This window comes from Phalacrocorax carbo, chromosome 3 (assembly GCF_963921805.1).
Source record: "Phalacrocorax carbo chromosome 3, bPhaCar2.1, whole genome shotgun sequence".
In the NCBI taxonomy this organism is placed as follows: Eukaryota; Metazoa; Chordata; class Aves; order Suliformes; family Phalacrocoracidae; genus Phalacrocorax; species Phalacrocorax carbo.
Window position 1 is genome coordinate 24,400,187 of NC_087515.1, and position 21,503 is coordinate 24,421,689.

Below are 21,503 nucleotides of genomic sequence, written 5' to 3' on the forward strand. Positions count from 1 at the left end.
TTGTTTTTTCTTTTTTCTTACAGTATGTACAAGCATTTGTTTGTTAAGGGGCAGAGTTTCATGTTCAGAGATCATTCATTTCTAAGCTGAAAAATAATTTAAGTGAAAAGGCTTACCCAACATGTAGAGAGAAACAAAAGAAAAAGGAAAAGCTAACAAGTAATATGAAAGAACAAGTAACTAATATGGTGAGTACACACGACGTCCAGCCGTAGGCATCTAAGTGTAAGGCTCAATGGAGAATGACAGATCTGTAACAAAGGTGCTTTCAATCACTCTTTAAAGGAGAAGTGCTGCATTTGTGGAGCCTGGGCACCATGGCACAGGTCCAAATTAGGCTGAGGTTCAAAGGAGCGATGTCCCGTAGAGGGCAAGGTTTTGCTCATTTTAACCACTTGGTAGCCCAGGGAGTCCAAACACAAAAGCTCATCCCAGACAGTATATTTTTTTCAAATTCTTTTACAACATATTCAGGTTACTGAGAGTTGATGCAGTCTTCTACGACTAGTTTTAGTGCCTGCCAGTTCATAAAATCATAATAAAATGGGTCTAACCTCAGTTAACAGCTGTGCAAATCTGAATGGCATTGACTGCTGTCAGTGCTGACCTGGAGCAGACTCCCTAAAGGTGTCATAAACAGCAGAGTTTCTCTGGAGTTTCATGACTGCAACAAAATCAAATTTGGCCACAGTCTTCAAAGACATTAAATTTTAAGCGTAATTCCAGAGTATATGACAATCTCTGAAGGCTTTACAAATGTATTATAAGTGGCTTTATAGGCCATTGTAAAAGCATCATAAAAGCCTTAAGGATGGACCCCATGCTGCACCCACCTGTTGTCAAACAGGGTGTACAGGAGTACAGTAGTGTAGTGTAGTGAACTTCAGGCTGCACTGGAAGTACCCCAGCAAATGGGGACTTGGGTTCCTTTATTCACAGATGTGGCTAGTTACAGGGCTACTGGGGCTGACCCTGCCGTGACACTGGACCTGGGCAATCGGCAACACCAGAAAAACCTTTAACATATCCCTGAGGGCACATAAAAATACCTCTGAGACACATCAGCTCAGTATCAGCAACGAAGGGTCAGGTAACGTGCAACTGCACATTTAGTTCAATGCTGGAGATATTAGGCACATACTTGAGAGTTTATAAACATTTCCTCCCTCATCCACCCGGGATAAGCTGATTTCCACATTTATCCAGCTGCAGGTAGATGGGTGACCCTTTCTCAAAGTGCTTGCTAATTTCAGCAAGACTTTCAGCCTTTCAAATATTTTACAAAGAAAACCTAGTGTAAGGAACATAACGCTAATGAGGAATTTGCCTGGATTAGGAAACTGGCTCCAAGTAAGTCTCTAAAACCTTGCTGGAACTTTTGGGCATCAATTATAAAGCCTTGTATATCAGTACATCTGTGGTTTACTTACACATAATTTCATTATCCAATGAACTTACTGATTGAGGAGACTAGAAAGAAAAAAATCATTCGACAGTTTGTACCTGAAACATTGATGTATGGATTTCTTAGGGCAATCATGCCATAGCTATTACAGGTAACTGTTGCCACTTACAGTGATTAATGCACCAAACACCTAGGGTGACTTTGGTCAAAGAGAGCCTTCCTCACTACTGCACATCTGCAATATGTAACTAAAAGACACCGGTTACCACTGGAAAAACCTAAACATGGAACTAGAAATAAATTAAGGAACTGGCACCTTGGTTTCAGAGTAAGTCACCTCCCTAATGCCTTTTCTTGTGGGAGGGAAAAAGTGACCTACAGATGTGATCCCGATAGCTGTTTCTTGGGAATATTTCAATCCTTGGGTAAGAGTTTAAAATCTGTGGGGACTTCCATATCAAACCATGGTGTAAGACCCTTGGAAGCCAATCCCAAACTAGCTGCCTCTGGACCTGGAAGTGGTGGTGATGTGCTCGGAATAATCAGAATCTTTGAGAGCAGGGCAGTTACTGCAGAAAAAGATACAAACAAGTATACTGACTTTAAAACCTGAGCTAGTAGCTTGGCACAGCACGGCCTCACCACTGTGCTGGTTAGTCAGTGGAGGACCTCACACTTCCCCAGGGATGTCTGACACAGTTCTGCATTGCACCGTGCAAGCATCAGGCCAGCAGAACCCCTTTCAAATGGGTCATCTTCCTTGCCTCTTCCTTACTTAATATGAACAAAAATCTTCCCCCCAAAATCATGTGTTTTTTGTAAATGACTTAGTACCATGGAAAAAGAATGAGACTTAACTATTCCCACGCTGTGTTAAGACCTATTGCCACTAAAAATGAAAACCCAAAAAAATGTTGCACCATGATTCTGAACTCTAACCTACTGTTAAACAGTGAATATATTGGATCAGTGGAGAGAATATATTGTGAATATACACCTATATCCCAAGGTGATAACCCGAGCCATGATACCAGCTATGCTACCCTACCTAATGAATAATGAACAGTAGTTTTGGTAAAGTGCTTCAATCTTCCTCCAAAAAAAGTTATGAAAATATAAGTTTTGGAAACACCTCCTTCTTTAAGAAGCAGATCTTTTTGTTTCCTTGCTACAATAGCACTTGTATACAGTAAGCTCTGTATTTCTACCTCTACTATCCATTTGCTTGCTAGCTAGATTAGAGCAGGAACAATGCGTCTGGATGTAGAGGAAAATGCCACAATCTAAAACCTTTAAAAGTTCTGTGAAAGCCTTTGGCTACAATGAACATTATCAAAACAGAAAATTCTGAATAATAATTTTACAAGAATTAAAAGAGCAGATTCATAGCAAAAAAAAAGGACATAAATGCCACAGTGTATTTTCATGGGGAGGCAAATCTGCAGGACCTGTTACTGATGTCCGCAATGTGTTGTCCAGTGGGCTGTGCTCAGATACGCTGCACATCCAGCCCTCTGTCCTCCAGCAGCTGGAGTTAAAAGCACAGGTAACAATTTTCAAAGACATCTGAGAGACACGTTAACTTTTTGAAAACCAGTATCCTTGACTCACTGAATGAGAATGTGGAAGATCCCATTTATTAACAGACCTGAAATACTGTGGCTATTGGTGAGGATGTTGTTAAATGGAAGTGATTTAGGAATATGTCAGTTTGCAAATAAAATGTGCAATATTTTAATCTTTTTAGCCCTCCCTTGACTACCCAAAAGTAACTTCGGTACTGAGTAGCACATGTTCCATTGAAATGACATACACGTCTCCTACTGCTCTTTACATTATTACAGATATATGAAAATATACTGTGACATTTAACATGCTGTACACGTGACTGAGACAGTGACAGCAGCAGCAGCAAAAAGACCCCCACCAAACGCTGAAAACATAAGCACCCTGGCAGGTGCTTATTCGTATATGCAAAACCCGAGCTAACAGCATAAGGCATGCTCCAAAAACCTCAGAGGTCACCTGGGGTTCACGGGGACGGCTGCTGCTGTCAGAATTCTTATTCCACATCCCAAGGGAGAGAGGGGGAGTGGGAGGGAATGGGCACCAACGGAGAAAAGGAAAACTTTAGAAACTGTACCCTTGCTGTCAAAAAGGCTTCAGAGTCAGCTGCCATCTTGACATGAGGTTGCAATTCCTGTTACCGTACCTTTTTAGACACAGGGAACATGCTTAGTGAACTGGTCCCTCACTCATTTTCAAGAAAATTAAATTTAAAATGTTAGGGGGGGCTGTTTTTTTCTTGGTTTGTTCATTTGTTTTTAAAAAGAAACACCTCAGCTATCTCCAAACATGTCTTTTTCTGATTCTGGAGACTGGGGCCTCGATATTTCAAACAACTCCTGTGGTGACTGGGAGCTTCTTCTTGAGGTTAATATCCTAAGTATCTCAGCGAGCTGTTTTTCTATATTGGTCATTTTTGTGTTTAAAGCCTTGATGTCCTCTTTCAACTCATGTTTCACTTCTAGCATGGTGGCCTGAAGAGTCTGTTCTGGAATGGGATAAAAGGAATGCTTGACCTCGGTGAGGACCGGGCTGCGGTCCTGGGGGCTTCTCGTCTCCCCAACGTTATCCAAGCGCAAGTCACTTTTTGTAATGCCACTATCACAAGAGTCTGTCTTCTTCAGGGTAGCTTCTCCCGAAGCTTTAGTTCTCTCTGGTAAAGTCTCCATGGACTCTGCTTTAGAGACCTTGTTCCAGTCTTCACCTTTCCCACAGGCGTCTTTGAATTTGGCCCAGCCTTTTCGCCGGGGGTAGTCCCCCGACACCTTACATCCTGCGTAGTCCGATGTCGGGGCCTGCAGCTTTGCCTGGTCAGATGCCCCAGACGTTGAAGCGGACTGGTATGACACAGGGGTCGCCGGACTCTCCCGTACAGTCACAACGCTGGCTTTGACCACCGAGCGGGCGGAGGAGTGCTCCCCTAAAATGTTGCCCTTCTCCACATCTAAGTCGTCCGGATCTCTGCCTCTCTCTGCTGCGAGCCGTGCTTCCTTCTGCTGCCTGAACCTCTGGAACAGCCGGCGGACTGGGTGGTCCGGGGGTAAGATCAGAGGCGCTTCATTCTTCCTCTTCATTCTCTCCTCTTCTTCACGTTTGACATCGCTGATTTTCCGGAACACAATCTACACAGGGAAAGAGATTTCACTCTGTGATAAACTGCACATTTGTTGAAGGGGGAAAGTTCTAGAGAACAAATTATTTGAAAGAATTTATTTTAACTGACAAATGCACAACCTTTGCACATTTATAGCAACATTTTCAAGTGTCTTATCTTGTGTGGAATGTGGCTTATTTAAGAGCATACAGCATCTATCTTATAACACCAGAAAGGAAAAAAAAAAGAAGAAAAAGATTCCTCCAGTTCTGAGAGGTCAGCAAGGCATTGCCTTTGTAAATATAATGATCCCTGGAAGTTACTTGCTCTATTTTGTGTTAAAAGTGACTTCTTATATTTGTTTTCCTGTCTCTATGGTTTAGCACCATGTTTCTAATATTACAAAGAGTTATTGCTATTTCTTACAGCAGTCGCATCCCAGAGCTCACTCACTACACGCCATGCAAACGATCAGATATTATTCTAGTGCAGCTTGGCCACTGACGGTGTCAGTACAGCACAGACTACTCTGAACTCTCCAACAGCAGTTTGCAAAGTGCTTCTTCCCCTCCCTTCCCTCCCACACCCTCTTCTAGAAGCAACTTGCAGTTTAGAGATGAGGCAAAGCTCTAGTCAGTCCCACAGTCAAGGGTACAGGAACAGTGGGGACTGGGATCTGCAAGACATGGGGAACCTGGTCACGGCTTGATTAGTACAGAAGCTTGAAGAGCTTCACGTCTTGATTTATGTTTTTATTTCTATGGAAAAGTGGACATTTTTGCACAAAGAAACATTCAGTTTCCATCTACCCTCCTAATTATATCTTCCTGAGCCTGAGAGCAGCCAAGGGTCTCATGGTACTCACAGTGCCCCCACACAACCCCAAAGTACAGCCAGGCAATGTTTCTTCCCTGGACTTGATGGAAACACATTCTCTTAAAAAATTCCACGCATTTTACATTGGCATTGGTACTTTGCAAACAAAAAACTCCAGTGTGGTATTAAAGGAGAACCAGTAAGTAGTCTTGGTTTGAAAATGGGAGGTCCCCTAAACGAAAGTTTTCAATTCAGAGTATAAAAGACGTAGCCCCCAGCTTCTACTGAACGTCGATACCTAATCTCTTAAGCTGCTTTTGGGAAAATCCACTCAAAGACCTTACACTCCAATGCAGAAATAATTTTCAGATTCAAATCATTATTAGGAAATGTGTAAATAAACCCATCCCTCTGTTGCAGACATTTAAATTAAACTAAACATAATAGGAACTGCTTCACTGGCACACACAAAATGCATGTTTCTCTTGTCTCCGATGCTTCCTGACAGTTTTGTCATTGTGAAGCAGGGAAAAAACGTCTTAACACTGCATCTCTGGAAAGAAGACATTGTCAGGCTTGGAAGCGTTTCCCAAATACAAAAGAATAAAATTAGCAGGAAGGATATTATACTTCCAAGTTGCAATTAGGAAACTAAATGTGAGATAAGAATAAGAAAACAGGGTACTTGACAGTATTTTCTCTCCCCAGGAAACTCAGTCTGCAGTGAGCTCAGTAGAAAGCGGACAAAGCAGTGCAATCCTTAGAAGTGAAAGAATAGCACTTACTCACTGGGAAGGGAGAATCGATACAATGCTTCAGGCTAATAGCTTCCCACACGCTGGCAGTCCCCCGCTTTAATTGAAGGAAGAGTGTCAGCCCGGCGTTAGGGCCGCTGCCCTGCATGCTCTGCTGGAGCCTAACGATGCCAGGCAGGGTCTCAGGGGGTCACTCCAGCAGCAGGCTGAGGCTGGCTCTGGTGGCACAAAGCCCCAGCAAGCCAAAGCAGCTACAAGCCAGGTCAATTTGTCTCTGCAAACTTCTGCATCCCCAGGCCCCTCCCCTCTCCCAGAGCTTGTGTGTTTGGTGCTGGTGTGGGCATCCACATGCTGCATGGTGCTGTGCCAGACAGTCATGCAGTTAATGGGGCTCATGTCAATTTGCATGTGAGCAGTCTCAGTCCGACCTATGTAACTGGGCTGTGTGTTTTCCTTAAATGCTCAGAAGCGGCGTACGACTGGGTGATGCAACAGTCACCATGGAAGGCAACTGGGCGTTTGAAAGAGCTGGAGGCCAGGCTGCTTCACAGAGTCCTTGTCTAGTCCAACCCCTGCTCCACGCAGCCCACTCAGCACCTTGTCTGGTGAGCACTGCAGTACCTCTCACTATTTAATGACAGGCTTTTGTAACATAAATGGGTAAGATATTTGACAGAAGTTGCCCCTGCTACTGCACCATACAGATGAGAGGGTAATGGAGCAAGTCTCAAGCAGCAGCTTATTAACAGCCCAACCCAACCCTACACTAGCCATTGCATCTCATGCAGCCAGTAGCGTGGTCTCCGTACTGGAGTACATGAGAAGAAAATTGCTAGAAAATGCAAAAAGGTGAATGCTGAGAGACAAGTTCTTAGTAGTGCTTATCTCCCCACAGCGCCTGCTGCTTTCTGTTGCACTGCCTAGATGAGCCCTGTTGATGCTAAGCACACTTGGCCGTGGAGGCGCTGCCATCAGCTTTCTTGCTGTGTGGTGGTCAGCCTCAGGGCCCTGAACATACCTTCAGCCCTTTGCCTTCAGGAGATCAACAGAAATAGGAACATATGTGGAGGGAGCAATTGCATAAACACTGCCTTTGCCATGGGTAACTGCTACCATGCTAATGAGTCCCCTAATTTCCATTTTCCACATAAGGCCTTACAATATCTACAAAGCCAACTACACCACAGCAGCAATCACCTGTGTGGATGCAGAAATGCAATCCTCAGGTCTCCCAGCCTGTTCAACATCTTTTTTACAGATGCACTTATGTGACAATCTGCACTCATGTGGTGCAAATCAAATCTATGCATGTTTGCCAAGGGACACAGCCTCCAACTCTTGGGCTGGCTTCTAACTCCTGAGACACTGGATAAACACTTGCCAGAGAGCTACTTGTCTTTGGGAAGCCCAGGCAAAGCTGTCACTGGTCTCCTTTTTTGGAAGCTCCCCAGTGCCATACTTTCTCAAGACAGCTCCATATTTATGTATTAAGCAAAAGTGTTATAACTATGCAAAGCTCAGCAGTACTTGAAAAGACTTTACATAAGTCTTTTCATACTTAATACGTAAGTGCGTTTTTGAATTTTTTTGCTGTCTTTTTTAAGATTAAATGCAAGTCCTTAAAAATAAAAATACAAATAATGGTTTTAAATGGACTGTCTTACAATTGTTGAGGAAAAAGCAATTTTAAGTGGTTAAGCAGCTTCAGCAGCATCCAAGGTATTCAGAAAACGTGGTTGTTATGCTGATATATGTACACCTGCTCCCACAAACAGTAAGAGTACAAAGGGAAAGAAAATAGGCTTCCTTTGTTATAAGGAAGAGAACTCTGGACCTACACAGCAATTTTTATATGGAAATTGATAGGGCTACAAATGTGGGTCTTAATCAAAGTTAAAACCCAAAACATTATAGTAAAGATCCTGATAGATTTTAGAGCAGTCCCTCTCTACCGCTCCCTCCAAGCACTCATTTTTGTCTGGGAAGGGATAGTGCTTTGCACCCTCAAAATCTCCTAGCCCATGTGTTATACGCCACACAAACCAGGGGTCCTCTACTTTACAAATTATGTAGTTCTCCATAACATCATCTCCTTCAAGACCTAAGCAGCACACAGAAAAAAAAGAAATCTAGTGGGAGCATTTTAACAGTATGTGAAGACCAAAATATGGACAAAGAGCCTGAACTGAGATGAAATAACAAATTTAAATGCCAGGCCTAAAAGTGCATATTCCACACATCCAACCCCAAGTCTCATTTCATAATTCCATTTTTATTAAAAAGGTGCTGAATCTTGTAGCTCTTTAGGAAAGCCTCCCAGGCTGCCAGAAATGTGAGTATTGTGGGAGTATCAGCCTAGATTTCCCAAAAACTTGAAAAATAGCTATGTTAGGCACAGATTACTGCAATCATATAAACATTCAACTGAGGCATGCAGTTATGATGATACAATAACAATTTTACTTTTGGACAATGCACTCAGAGAAGTGGAGAAATGCGCTGACACATCCTGGTGCACTCCTGCACCGGTGTGTGCCGCTGACCTATGACAGCACACAGCCTGTGGCCACATTCCTGCCTGTGTATGAGCCATGTCCAAGGAAGAAATATGGGGTTACACCCAGCACGTTTCCCTTTCCTCAGTATTAACTAGTTGTGAAGGTGAAGCCTTTAGTAAGTTTTGGGGAAAGCCTCTGCCTCTTTTTAATCTTAAAAGAATTTTCAAGCTGTGTTTGTAGAATCAATGTCTTTACAGATTAAGGTCAAGATTTCTCCCTAAAGTATTAAAAAATTAGGTGGACATAAACAAATACTTGAAATACCTATTTGGTTGACAAACGTGGAGTGCCCAGCAACTGTTCCTTGTATTTTTCTGTGCTCAGCACCGAAACCCAAGCATCATTTAAATAACACAACATGGGCATTTTTCGTGAATACGAATTCCCTAATTTCTTTAAGATAAAACCAGAAGAACAGACTGCAATGTGACCTCCAGCATAAGGCAGGCCATAGGATTGCTCTGAACAAGCATTCCCTGAAGGGAGTCTCATTACAACTAGATTGCATCTTTTAGAAAAACATCCAGTTTGATGGCAATAAAGAATCCATCATCACATCTTGACAAAAGACTACAGCAATTTTTGCTTCAAGACCGAGTGTCCTACATCATTGACATTTCTGATCCTTGCTCCCTCAGACACTTAAAAATTCACTTTTAGAAACTGATTCTAGAGTCTTATGTTTAAAAATCTCTGCAGAAGTATTACAGCTAGTCAGTTCCTATTGTGAAGGATTTCACAATTTTGACTGGAGCATCTCCCTTATGAGGAAAGGCTGAGAGACTTGGGTTTGTTCAGCCTGGAGAAGAGTGAGGGGGGATTTCATCAATACCTATAAATATCTAAAGAGTGGTGTCAATAGGATGGGGTCAAACTCTTTTCAGTGGTGCCCAACAACAGGACAAGGGGCAATGGGCACAAGTTGGAACACAGGAAGTTCCACCTCAATGTGAGAAAAAACTTCTTTACTATGAGGGTGACAGAGCGGTGGAACAGGCTGCCCAGGGAGGCTGTGGAGTCTCCTTCCCTGGAGTCATTCAATGCAGTCCTGTGCCCCCCACTGTAGGTATACCTGCTCAAGCAGGGGGGTTGGACAAGATGATCTCCAGAGGTCCCTTCCAACCCCTACCATTCTGTGGTTCTGTGATTTAGAAAGTAATGTTTTACTGATATGAAACAGGCAAAGTTCACACATTTAGAACTTCCAATTTAACTCTAAGCTTTCTAATTTTGCCTCTTTGGAAATGTTTGAATTATTTTCTACCTTCCAGTACCTTTACCTCTAATAGGCAGTGTTCAGTGCTTAAATTCTGACTCTTGCCCAGAGCTACAATATGTAGTTGATTTAGTTAAATACAAGGTTCCTTTTAAAAAGTCAAATAAAACAACTAATCCTACAATGAATCTTCCAACTGTTTCCCTCTGATGGCTCACTGATACCTACTGCTCTTCCTATCTCACTACTTGATGATGTTTCTCTAGAACTATCTAGCATAGCTCCAAGTTGTTTTTCCTGAGCAGTAATAGCAGGGGAACAGGCATGGGGGTAATCACTTCGTTTCATGCAGACGTTCTGGAGAACCTATGCTAAGTTGGCCATTACAACTGAAGACTGCCTTGCAGCAAGATAAAAGGCTGGCGTGCTCAACAACAGCGCTATCTCATCTGACCAGATGCAAATATAGATGCAGGAATTTAAGTACTTGCTTCCTTTACACAACGATGGGGGCGGGTGTGTGAAGAATATGACAGGAGTGTATAAAATCAGACACAGCATGAACAGGGGTAGGCAGGGATTGATTATACAGTGTCTTACCCAATATGAAAACTACAGCATCAAATGACAGCAGGAGGAGTCACAAGTTCATAGTTCTTCACCTGAATGCATTAGACATGTCAAAGTTGTTCATAAAGGATGCTCTGAATGCAAAAAGTCTGCATGGATTCAATAGGGCAGGCAAATACTTGGTATAGAAAGCTATTGTGGGCTACCAAACAGATGAAACTAGTATCCTGCTCAGGAAATCTCCTGACTTAAAATTAGTTGGAAACTGTAGAAGTATTTGTAGGAACTGCCACATAGGTGAGTTTTGTTCTCATTGCTTCTTTAGGCATCCCTAGGCAACCCTAAATAATTACATAGGCCAAACCTGGAACTGCTGTCTCACTGACTACTGAGGAAACAGTCCCAATGAAGGTGACAGGAGTGCCAGAGGGAAAAACATGAGAAGAACAGTATAATGAAAGCTCAAAGATCTGAGCCTTATACATCTGAGCAGGATGTTCACCTATTTCAGACAAAGGTTCACTCTCATTGCACCCTTCACTTGGATATAGTGAGAGGCAGGCTCAACAAGCCATTAGTGTGTAGTACTACATAGATTTGACATCACTTTGGGACTTGCCCAGGTTTGAATGAAGCAACTAAAAATGGCCTGTTGTTTTGGTACAACAGGGAAGACCACTAGGTGCACATGCGGAATTCAGAAGTCCACTGTCTCCAGTCACTCTTGTAATGAACCGCCCACTGAGGGGTTTCACCACCTCTGAACTATTGGTAGTTCACAGACCACACTAGAACGATGCTGCCTGCCGAACCGCAGCAAGTCACGTTCCTCAGCACTCTGCACACTCCCAGGAAAGTAACCAACAGAAGGGCGAGACAGAAGTAACGTATTAGAAACCCTATTCTGGTCTTCTTGTTATCTGATTGTAAATGCAACCACTGTGCCAAGACTGCATGAGACAGTCTTAAAGATCAGGGGATGCTTCATTTAAAACACATTATGAATATATCGAAAACCTTATCCTGTCAAATGCTAAAAAAGACCTGCCTGCATCTGAAGTGGAAAGGATCTTTTGGTTTTATGCAAAACCATCCAAATTTCTTTTCAACTTTGATTTGTAAGAACTGATCCAAGACCCACAGGAATAGATAGAAATACGTATTTCATCACATTTTGAATCAGCCTGTCATCATGGAGTTACAATTATGAGGCTCCTAGCCACAAAGCTGTTGCTATTATTAGCTCTGCAAGCTTCCCGTCTTTCCACCTCTATAGCATGCACAAATTCTGCAAGATTTGGCAGGTCTTCCTCAGCATTAACAGCAAGTAGCATGGCAGCATTTTTCTCTGGTACTTAATAATTTTCTTTCACAGATACAGAAACATTCACAGAGTCTGGAACTGCCAGATATCATAAACAATTAAAAGCTTAGAATTACTTCATATGGTCCTCACAGAAAATGGACTTAAGTGTGAGGAAAACAATCACAAAAAGGCATTTATTAGTATGCAGTCCATCTAGCATCTGCCAAGAACTGATGAAAATATCTTCAGGCTGATGTTAGTCCGATGAAAATTGGATCCAATTTTTCTTTCTTTTTTTTTTTTAAAGAAATAAGCAAGAGAAAAAAAAGGAAAGAGGGAGAAGGCTTGACAATAAAAATGCTTTTCACACTGATATTAAAGAAAGCAAAGCTGCATGCAATCAACATAGTCTATGATGATGAAGAATCCCTATAGCAGTGTATTAGCAGGTGTCAGGGAAAATGGTGGAGAAATGAGATTATATCTTTTGCAATTACATGGAATGGCTTGTCAGAAAGGAGGGAATTACTGGTACTATCTTCTCACAAAATATAGGATCGACAGTGTAGGCTCATGAAGCTTCCCACCAAAATCTACAATGGGTTTCACTCCCATTATCTATTACCATAGACAAATCCTGGGTTAAATGCTACTCAGCTGCACCTCTGTGATACAGAGGTGTAGATGTGTGAGAAGGTATATAAGTACACAGGTCACATTTATCACAGGTGAGAGTGCAGATCCCATTATGCAGTTCAAGTTTCAAAGCACAAACCTCAAAGTCCACATACCTGTTAAAAGGCTGATGCAAACTACCCAGTTTGTAGTCCCATGTTGTTTGGCTTTGACCCTAGGTTGCAGCAAATTATTTGTGTATGGGACTTAGGGCCACATGAAAAAGCACAAGTCTGCAATAATGCTGCAGATGTCAGTAAGTTCTCTCTAGATTTACTGGCTACAACAGCAAAATTTGGTTTCTGCTTCTGAGGAGGAACAGATTTCTCTTTGGTCAATGTTATATCCATCCAGGGCACTCCCAAACATCTCTAGTTTTGAGTAATAATCTGAAAACCCAAAGCAAACTAAGATTTGGAAGGTCCTGGCAGTGGGGCTATAAAGGAGTGCTGGTGTCAGGAAAGTTGGTATCAGAAAACCTCAGGTATACCTGAGACACACACAGCCCAAAAGCCAACATGTGGATGGGCACAGCCCTTTTGCATCTCCAAGAAGCCTTTGTCCTGTTGGGAATCAACCCAGCCCTTCAGACAGAGCAGTACCTGCTTACTTTCCAAAGATCAGACTTCTGCGCACTACTGAACCATTAATACACAGGTGTTTGGAAGCAACACAACTTCATAAGTTAATGAGCATCCATGCTATCCAGATGAACAGAGCTAACAAGGTTTTTAGTCTATACAGAACAACATCTGGGCTAACTGTGACTGTCATGAGTGCCATCGGCTTCAACAGTGCGGCAGCTCTTCTCCGTGGCAGCATATTTTGTAGCCTAATTACAAATTCTAGAAATACTGACTTGAATATTAGTGCTTAATCATGTCACTATTATTTATTTAAAAGTTCTGGACAACACAAAACTCTACTCCTTTATGTCAAACTCCTCATCCTAATTCATGTTTACAGGCTATGCTCGTATTGAGAGAAAAGAAAAAAGATTTTACAGAAATACTACTGAAAATAAGACAGCATTATATGTCCAGAGCAATTAGTGGAAATAATAGACAAAACCTGCGTAATCTACAACAGCCTCATTAGCAAGTTTTGAGGCATCAAGAGATGCCTCTTCCCCAAAATAGGCTCTAAAACATTGTCATTAGTAAACTTAGACAACCACATAATTAAAACTAAAAACCATACCATTGACACTGGTCAATAGTTTGGATAGACATTCACAGCTCTGGCACATTATAGCTCATTTAGCAACTTCTTTCAGTAAACCACAAAAATAAAATTTAAAAATTTTAAAATTAAAAACCACAATAAATATGACTAAAGATCTGCTAGAACTTCATTATTTCTGAGAGGACAAGGAGCTGTTACAAACAAATACCTAATATGTAGGCAAGGGCTTTGGGGAAATGATGCAAGGTCTGAGTGGGGGAATGTTGTACCACCTGAGAACTGCTATGTCCATCGAAGTGTCAAATGCTCTGTAGGAACTTCTTGTTTGTGGTAAATGAGGAGAAAAGAATGTTTCTGCTTCCTGCCTGCGAAGTGTCAGCAGTTTCTAGCAGCAACACCTATAAAATACTATTTTCATGTTTGTTTATTTTTATCTCTTTAGCACATGGAGTGCTTTTGTATCTTTGTTCACACATCAGAGACACAAACAGCTCATGTAGACTCATCTTTTAGTCCAGATCAACACACTACCCTCATTCTTGGGCAGACAACCCTGCCTCAAAAATTGCTTTAAGGGGCGCCCAAGGCACAGCAGGAACTTACCTCTCTGTCACCTAAATTACAACTATACAAAATATCACATAATTTGTACAGCGTGCCTTCTCAAGAGTCAGAGCCTTTTATCCCAAGCTCCCTGTGGCTTGCTGCCATTTAACAGGTGTTTGGTGAAAGAAATGAGGCAATTTGTGTGAGTCAAGGATTTGGGATTTCTCCCCCCCCCCCCCCCCCGCCAACTCAGAGACAATTTCACTTGAGATCTGAAATGGATGCAGAAGTTGTAATGCTGAGGAAAGCAATGATGTGTTGAGATAATAGTTAAATTTTGTAGTTTGTTTTCAGTGATTACATTTTAGACACTAGCTTGTCGTTAAGATAATTTCCTTTAGCCAATGTCTTTCTTTCATGCACTTTTTTTTCCTGCTTTATCTGCTTTCTGTCATTAGGCTTACAGTGATTGACAGGTATTTTACTTTCCAAGAGGGTATAAAATCTATTTTCAAATGTAGTCAAATCAATCAGACACCATCAGTCCCAAGAGCTGACGAGTTATTCAGCTACCTTTGAATGCACACTCACAAACCAATCCACACAAACACAATGCTCAGTGTCCCTCATGTACAAAGCTTGTGCAGCTCTTGAAATTATAAACTGAAAATTACATTAAGCTCAGCTAAAGTTCCTTGCATAAATTGCCTGAGATAGCATGAACTCTTCCTTACATGCCTCTCTCTGAGTTAACAGGCTTAAAGTTCAGCTATAACAGTGAAGAAAAATAAACTAACCTGCAGCTTTGCATAAAAAGAGAATAAATCTTCTACCAGACAGTATGGCCACACAGCCACGCACCCCCAAATGCCTAGCGCTACTCAACCTGTCTGTCCTTTCTCGGTTCAAGAGCACTGCTTGGATAACATTGCGCAAGAAGGAAACAAGCTGTTAATAACTAATGAGAATCAGGAATAAAAAGTACATTGCTTGCGATTTCCCAAAGCAGCTGTCAAATCTGTTCAGCCCTAACTAACAGCCAGGAGCTTGAAACCTTGAAGGAAAGAAAACAGTTGACTGTAGTGAGTTGTCTCAGATCTTCTCATTACAAGGAGCTCCTCTTAGCAGTTGCTGGGATTAAGTCTCTGCCAGTTTGCCGCAGTCCAGTTCCAGCTGGTGATAAGTGATGGCCCTGTCTTCCTTGTCAAGTGTCAAAACCGATAGCTGTCTCCTGTCTGGTAAATGCACAGGTGAGCTAATTAAAATAGCCAAGAACTGACAGATCCCTCCAAATAACTTCACGGAGAATCCTTTTGAGCTGTACTTCTTGATTCTGTTACAGGTATTTTTATTCTGTAAAAGCACTTAGGTGCCACGGCAAATACAGGCTCAAATACTGACAGAGGTAGATGCTTTCTATCCTATCTATGTATTTCATTCACACATCTCCAAGTGTTTTACAGCAATTTCTCACTCTTCCAAATGTTATTTACATCACAGCAATGCTTAGGTTTTATTAGTCTTTCAGTTTATACACACACACCCAAAGCAAAATGCCATTATTCAATGAGGGAGGCACAACGGCCTGTTTCATGGGAAGACATCAGAGGCCCAGCACATGTTGCAATGACTGGTGTCAGCCACACAAAAATTCATGAGCAGTTTGAAATGTTACTTGTGCAAGATGTCACTTTCTGTTATGGCTGGTAAAGGTTTGCCCTTACAAGTTCCAGATAATAGATCCCAAACACAATTTGTCAAAACAGTTGTGATTTCAAACATACTTAACTTAAACATTCCCAAATTTCTCCTGAAGAAAACAGCAGCTCTAGAAGAGGAAAACCAGGATAATTCAGTACAAGTGTATTGTTTCCTCACAAGTAGATTGATACACTCATTTAAAAAATATTTATGATCATATGTATGTCATTCAGAAATGAGAAAGTTAAATCTGAATATTGAAAACCTCTACATGCTGACATCTATTACGAGAAGCAGCAGGAACTCAAGAATCCCTGGCACCATCAAACACGAGCCTAAAAGCTGCACTTGGCCCAGCCTTCATTTGTATCACACCTCTCCCTCTTGCATACAGATATGGGCAGATGTATTAACAAAGGTTTATTCATCCCCAAATGCCATTTCAGTCATCATAAATTCAGACTTCATTTGCAAATACTTTTGTTAAAAGGTTTTGTTCAGAAAAAATGTGCTTGCATCTGACTCTTGGACTACACGGTCATGGTGTTTTCTCCCTTTTCCTGAGTAGTTGAGGGCACTCACAGGCAGCAGAAAGCAAATTTCCTTTTCCCCTCTGCCAGAAGGATTTGAACACCCCTTTCAGGAGCATGCTCCAGTCATCACATTATGGGGCAGGGTTGCCCAGCCAGCACAGAACTCAGCTCACACTCCAAGGTGCACAGAGATGCAATGAGGGAAGCTCTCCCTCCCCTTCCCTCCCTCACCAGAGCTTTGCACTGTGACGGGGCAACTGTGACAAGAGATGTCGCCTCGCAGCAAGCAAGACACAGACCAGAATGGCTGAGGTTACTCTGTGGAGAGCTGCTCTCAGTCTTCCCTGCTATTTCACTTTGGATACACAACAGGACATACTGTCTTCAAGGCTACAGAGCCAGTCTCTGTCTTCTTCACGAAATATGTTTCCAAACAAACGAAACAAGTCCAACAGGAAAGGCTGAAGGAAGTCCTCCTGCTTTTAAAAGCAGGTATTGGAACTGACGCCCCGCAGCTTCCCTCAGCAAGTGACAGAAATGGTACTCCAGCCTGGAGACAGAGGCCCTCACCAGGAGGTGGGATCCCCATGTTCTGGTTCCTGCTCTAGCAAACACCCTCACCATTGGTTCAAAATGGAAAGTCTCAGATGGAGAGACTACAACATCTGATCCCAGAAACCCCCCTGGATAACAGGTTTACCATTCTCTTCATCTTCGCAAATCTATGAGGAAAATGAACTTCCTGAGCCTGAAAGCTAGCCCAGTTTTATCTAATAGCCCAGCTTCATCTAACAGCCACCTCCTTCTGCTTTGCAACTCTAACCCTTCATATCCCCACACTAAAACGTTTCATTTCATCTTACAGGCAGCTTTTCATTTAAGCTTTCTCCTCTTCCCCTGTTTTTCCACTTCACTGAAGCAATGCAAAACATTTAATTTTCATTTGAGAGGCAGGTTTGAGGAGTTCAGCTGTAGCTTAAGTGAGGCAGAGCACAGACTGTACATTGACATGGTTATGTGCTTTTAAGTAATCAATAAAATATTGATTTTTTAACTATCGTGCTTTGCCATCTCTACCTCTTCCATGTTCTAACATCACATAGGGCTAAAAAATACCTGGGGTGACGTCTCCTTGCTTCCTCCTAAGGGACACTGTAAACCAGTTTTCTCCTTGATCCGCTGTTCTAAGATGAGGACAGAGAGTGACATGACACAGAGCTCACCCTTGAGGAAGCTGTCTCTCTTCCACTGGTAACACTGGGATGGTAATTCTTAACTGAAACATGGCTTATTTTGAGTTTCAGAGTTGTACCAGCATCCAGCAGAAGCCACCACCAAAGCCCTATCCCACGTTAGGAGTGCAGTGAAGCCCTGTAGTCTCAGTTTAATTCCCCTTTATGCTGTGCGACAGGCTCTTTAGTTCTCCATGTGCATTTATGGTTTATATTTACATAGCATAATTTTCTTCTTTGTAAGACAAGAGAAAGGCATTTTCAAGGAGACTGTCATACTATGTTTTATGTTACCCATTTTCTAGTCTCATATTTCACACAAACTGGTTCTTATCCCAAATGTAGGAATATAAAACATCATCATCCTGATCAGAAATAAAGGCTGTGAGCCCCATGCTATACTGTTACTTTCCTGAAAACGGAAAAAACTGTAGAGACAAGAGAGGTTGGAGAAGCTGCTGGAAACCTGATGGGTTTCACACTGCCATAGACCATCAGCAGGTGCTGTGACATTTTGCTTTGTCACCATCAAATTGCATTGTTAGGCATGGAGAGAGGAGATAAAGGTTTGCCATGTATCTCATACAACTTGGGGTACACAACCAGGGCCTCGCACATTTGAGATCTAGTTAGGAAGAGTTCCCAATGCAAAGCATAACCTAAGAGTGGACACTTCAGCAGGTGCTGTATGTTTTTTCTGTTATGAGAATGATTGTACTTGACTATAGTGTAAGAAGTTGTTCAACTGATCAGAATTAAGCCAATGAAACCAAAAATCGCTCTCTTTCTGCCTCCACGAGAGCTCTGCTCTCCTTTCAGCTCTTTCTTATGCCTTTGTAAGATATCTAGTCTGCAAGAACTACTAGTCCCAAAACTCACTTAAATATGTTCAGGTGAGAAGATGGATGACCTTACACCACAGGCATAAGCTGAGACATGAAAAATATATATCAAGAAAAGGAAACTATTTCCTTAGCAACTGAAGAGTGCAGCAGACACTTCAGCAGTTAAGTACATGTAGAAATAATACCAGATTCCTTGAAGGGAATATTTCAATATACTGGAAAGAGTAATTTAATGGAAAATTCTAATTAGAGACTAAAAAAAGGACATTATTATCCAAAATAATGTTAGACATGGATCTAAATTCAAGCAAAAACAGCAGGGATGGCCCAGTGTACCACTCTGAATCTGAGTAAGAAATGGTTAGATCAACATGTTATCTCTGGGTGTGCATATTTGACAATGACAGAGTTGAACAATTTAAGAGAGCTCAGAGAAAATAAAAGTGTTTGCACATACAGCAAACAACGTTGAAGAACTCCTCCTGACAATGTTTTCAACTAAGAGGTTACGATCCTCAGAAACACAAAGCAGTCATCATTATACAACCAGCACCAGCGACCGAAAGCTGGATTTTGGCAATAGCTGCAGCATTCCACATAAAGGAAAAGTGCTCTCTGTTTTTCACATGACATCCTAATCAAATGAATTGCTTTTAGGACCATCTCCCGTACTACGCAATAACCCCATTTCTCATAGGCGCTCACCCATCAATTAGGATTTGCCACCTAACCTCTCTTAGAGAAGTTGTATTGAAATCACAGCTCAAGAGCAGGAGGACCCAAGCCATCATCACGTCTTTCTAATCACAGGCTATCCGGGGGCTGGGAAGGACTATCAGATTTTAGAGGACTCAGAGGCTCATCAAGGATGCATCTCCTCTCCTGCCCCCGCTGTCCTCTCAAATGCCCCTGAACTCTCCCAACATGTGTCTTTATCACCAATCTGCCCACAGCATAGATTTATATTGGGCTGCAAAATTAAGTCCTTAAAAGGACTTTATCTGGCTCTGTGTACCCGGGGCTCACTGCAGAGGTTTTGGCACCAAATGCATAAAAAGAAGCTACAGCACTTTCAGATTTCAAGCAGGTTTTTCAAAGGCGACAGGAGCAAACATTTTTCCCTCGAGATGAAACAACACAATTCCTACAAATCCTGGGGACTCCATGTTGCCTCTGCTGAAGCAAGTCTACAGCATGTGCACACACCTGGGCTAGTCTGCACAAAGCAGGTTTGCATTCTTCCAATTTATCAATTTTCCAACACTTTGAGCTACTGTTATATACTAAGTAAAGTCTAGAGAAACTTATTTTTTAAAGTTGTGATTTCTACCCCTCCCTTCCCAATTTTTATGTAACACTGGACTTTCTAGCAAACCTTTGACTACAAAGGCACAGAATGGGCAAAGAGATCGTGCATTCATTACACCAGTATATTGGCAAATTTGCTTCATATTCAGATGGAAACCATTTGGCTCAGAGGCATCACCGCTTAGTGAATCAGCTGTAATTTCCATTATTCTCATTGTGCTACAGGGGCATCCAGCCCAAAATGCCTGTTTGGCTGAAGAGGATGGAAGCACCAGGCAACTGCCAGGATCCAGCTTTTGCTCTTCAGTGACAGAAGGCTCTGGAAAATGCCGTCAAGGAGCGCATGGCAATGTTGGCAGAGATCGCTTAATCCTGCTGAACTCCAAAACCTGCTCACTTGTAACTTGGATGTGATGCCAGCCTTCAGGACAAGAGTCTCCCAGCAGGATGCCAGTACTGGAGCATCTCTTGATGTGCCTCACACTTTCTTTACATGGAAAAGCTGTCCTCTAGCTCAGCGCTGGGTAAATGAGCTACCCCACCACACACTTCACCTGGGCAGCTAATCCCGTGCTCAGAGCAGAGCCATCAGGACCACCAGCCCCGCAAGCAGAGGGTGGCATGGCAGCACACAGGGCAGGTGGGGCGTCCTCGCCACAGGGCAGCACAGGGTTGAGACGGCACACTCGAGTGCTGTCACCGTCTCTGAAAAATGGGTGAGAACAGCAAATAAACTGCCTGCCTTCGCTTTCTCAAAGCCGAATCTTGCATCAGAAGAGGTGAAGAGTTAAAATACCCGCAAACTGCACTCTCCTTTCTCCACTCCCTAAAGCTTGGCAGAACAGGCAGGGGACAAAAATCTTTTTCCACCACACAAAGTTGGACCCACAATCCCCTTCTTTCATGGAGAGACAGTGGGAAACGCCAGATATCACTACTTTCATCTGAAGTCCCTTTATCTCTAACACAGTTCGTGCCTAGACTTCTAAAAGGAGCTTTCGGGGCGGGGGGAATAAAATCATGCGTATTTGACCTCCCAACTCTTAGAAGGCCCTCAGGAAGATTTGTCAGAAATGCACTGTGCAGGCTAAACATGGGTGTTGGGAGAAGTAGAAGTGTCACTAACATCTGCTGCCTGGATGGGCGTGATGTGCAGGGCAGTGGGAGGTCTGCATGCAGATGTGCAGCGCTTGATTGCAAACCACAGCAGAACACGAGCTCAGCTGCTAACAGACATTCCCGTGCAGACAGATGCAATAACTTCCACAGCAGCTCCAAGGTATAAAGCAGGTTTCACTTGTGATGTTGGACTAAAAGGAAACACCCTTTGAAGAAGTACTACCCAGGAATCTTTTCAATTGTGTTTCCAAATTCACTTTTTCCACCCAAACAATCTTGCTTATCCAGTTAGGAGAAGCCCAGCTCAGCCTCCATTAGACATTTCTCTAACACGAAAGTTTGCCAGATCCAACATTTCAAACAGATTTTGTCTTTTGTATTCCTTTCACTTAGCATTTGCCATTTCATACATGACTTCTTAGGAAATAAAGCATCTGGTTTATTAATAAAGAGGATTATTTCTAGAACATTAGTTTGCATTAAAACAGCTAAAATTCAAACTGATGCTCTTCAAAATCATCACTCTTGGAATATTATAAGTTGAAAAGCTGTTACTTCAGTAAGTTGTGCATT

General features: G+C 42.3%; 1 protein-coding gene across 1 annotated transcript in view; it reads right to left on the reverse strand.

Annotated features, from left to right (window-relative positions):
• Positions 1–3,744: 3,744 nt before the first annotated feature.
• The window catches only part of KCNH1 (potassium voltage-gated channel subfamily H member 1), a 152,479-nt gene continuing 134,720 nt past the window's right edge, over positions 3,745–21,503 (reverse strand). Inside the window, exon 8 of the mRNA XM_064445470.1 lies at positions 3,745–4,593. Coding sequence (XP_064301540.1) covers positions 3,745–4,593 — 849 coding nt within the window. The remainder of the gene's footprint in view (positions 4,594–21,503) is intronic.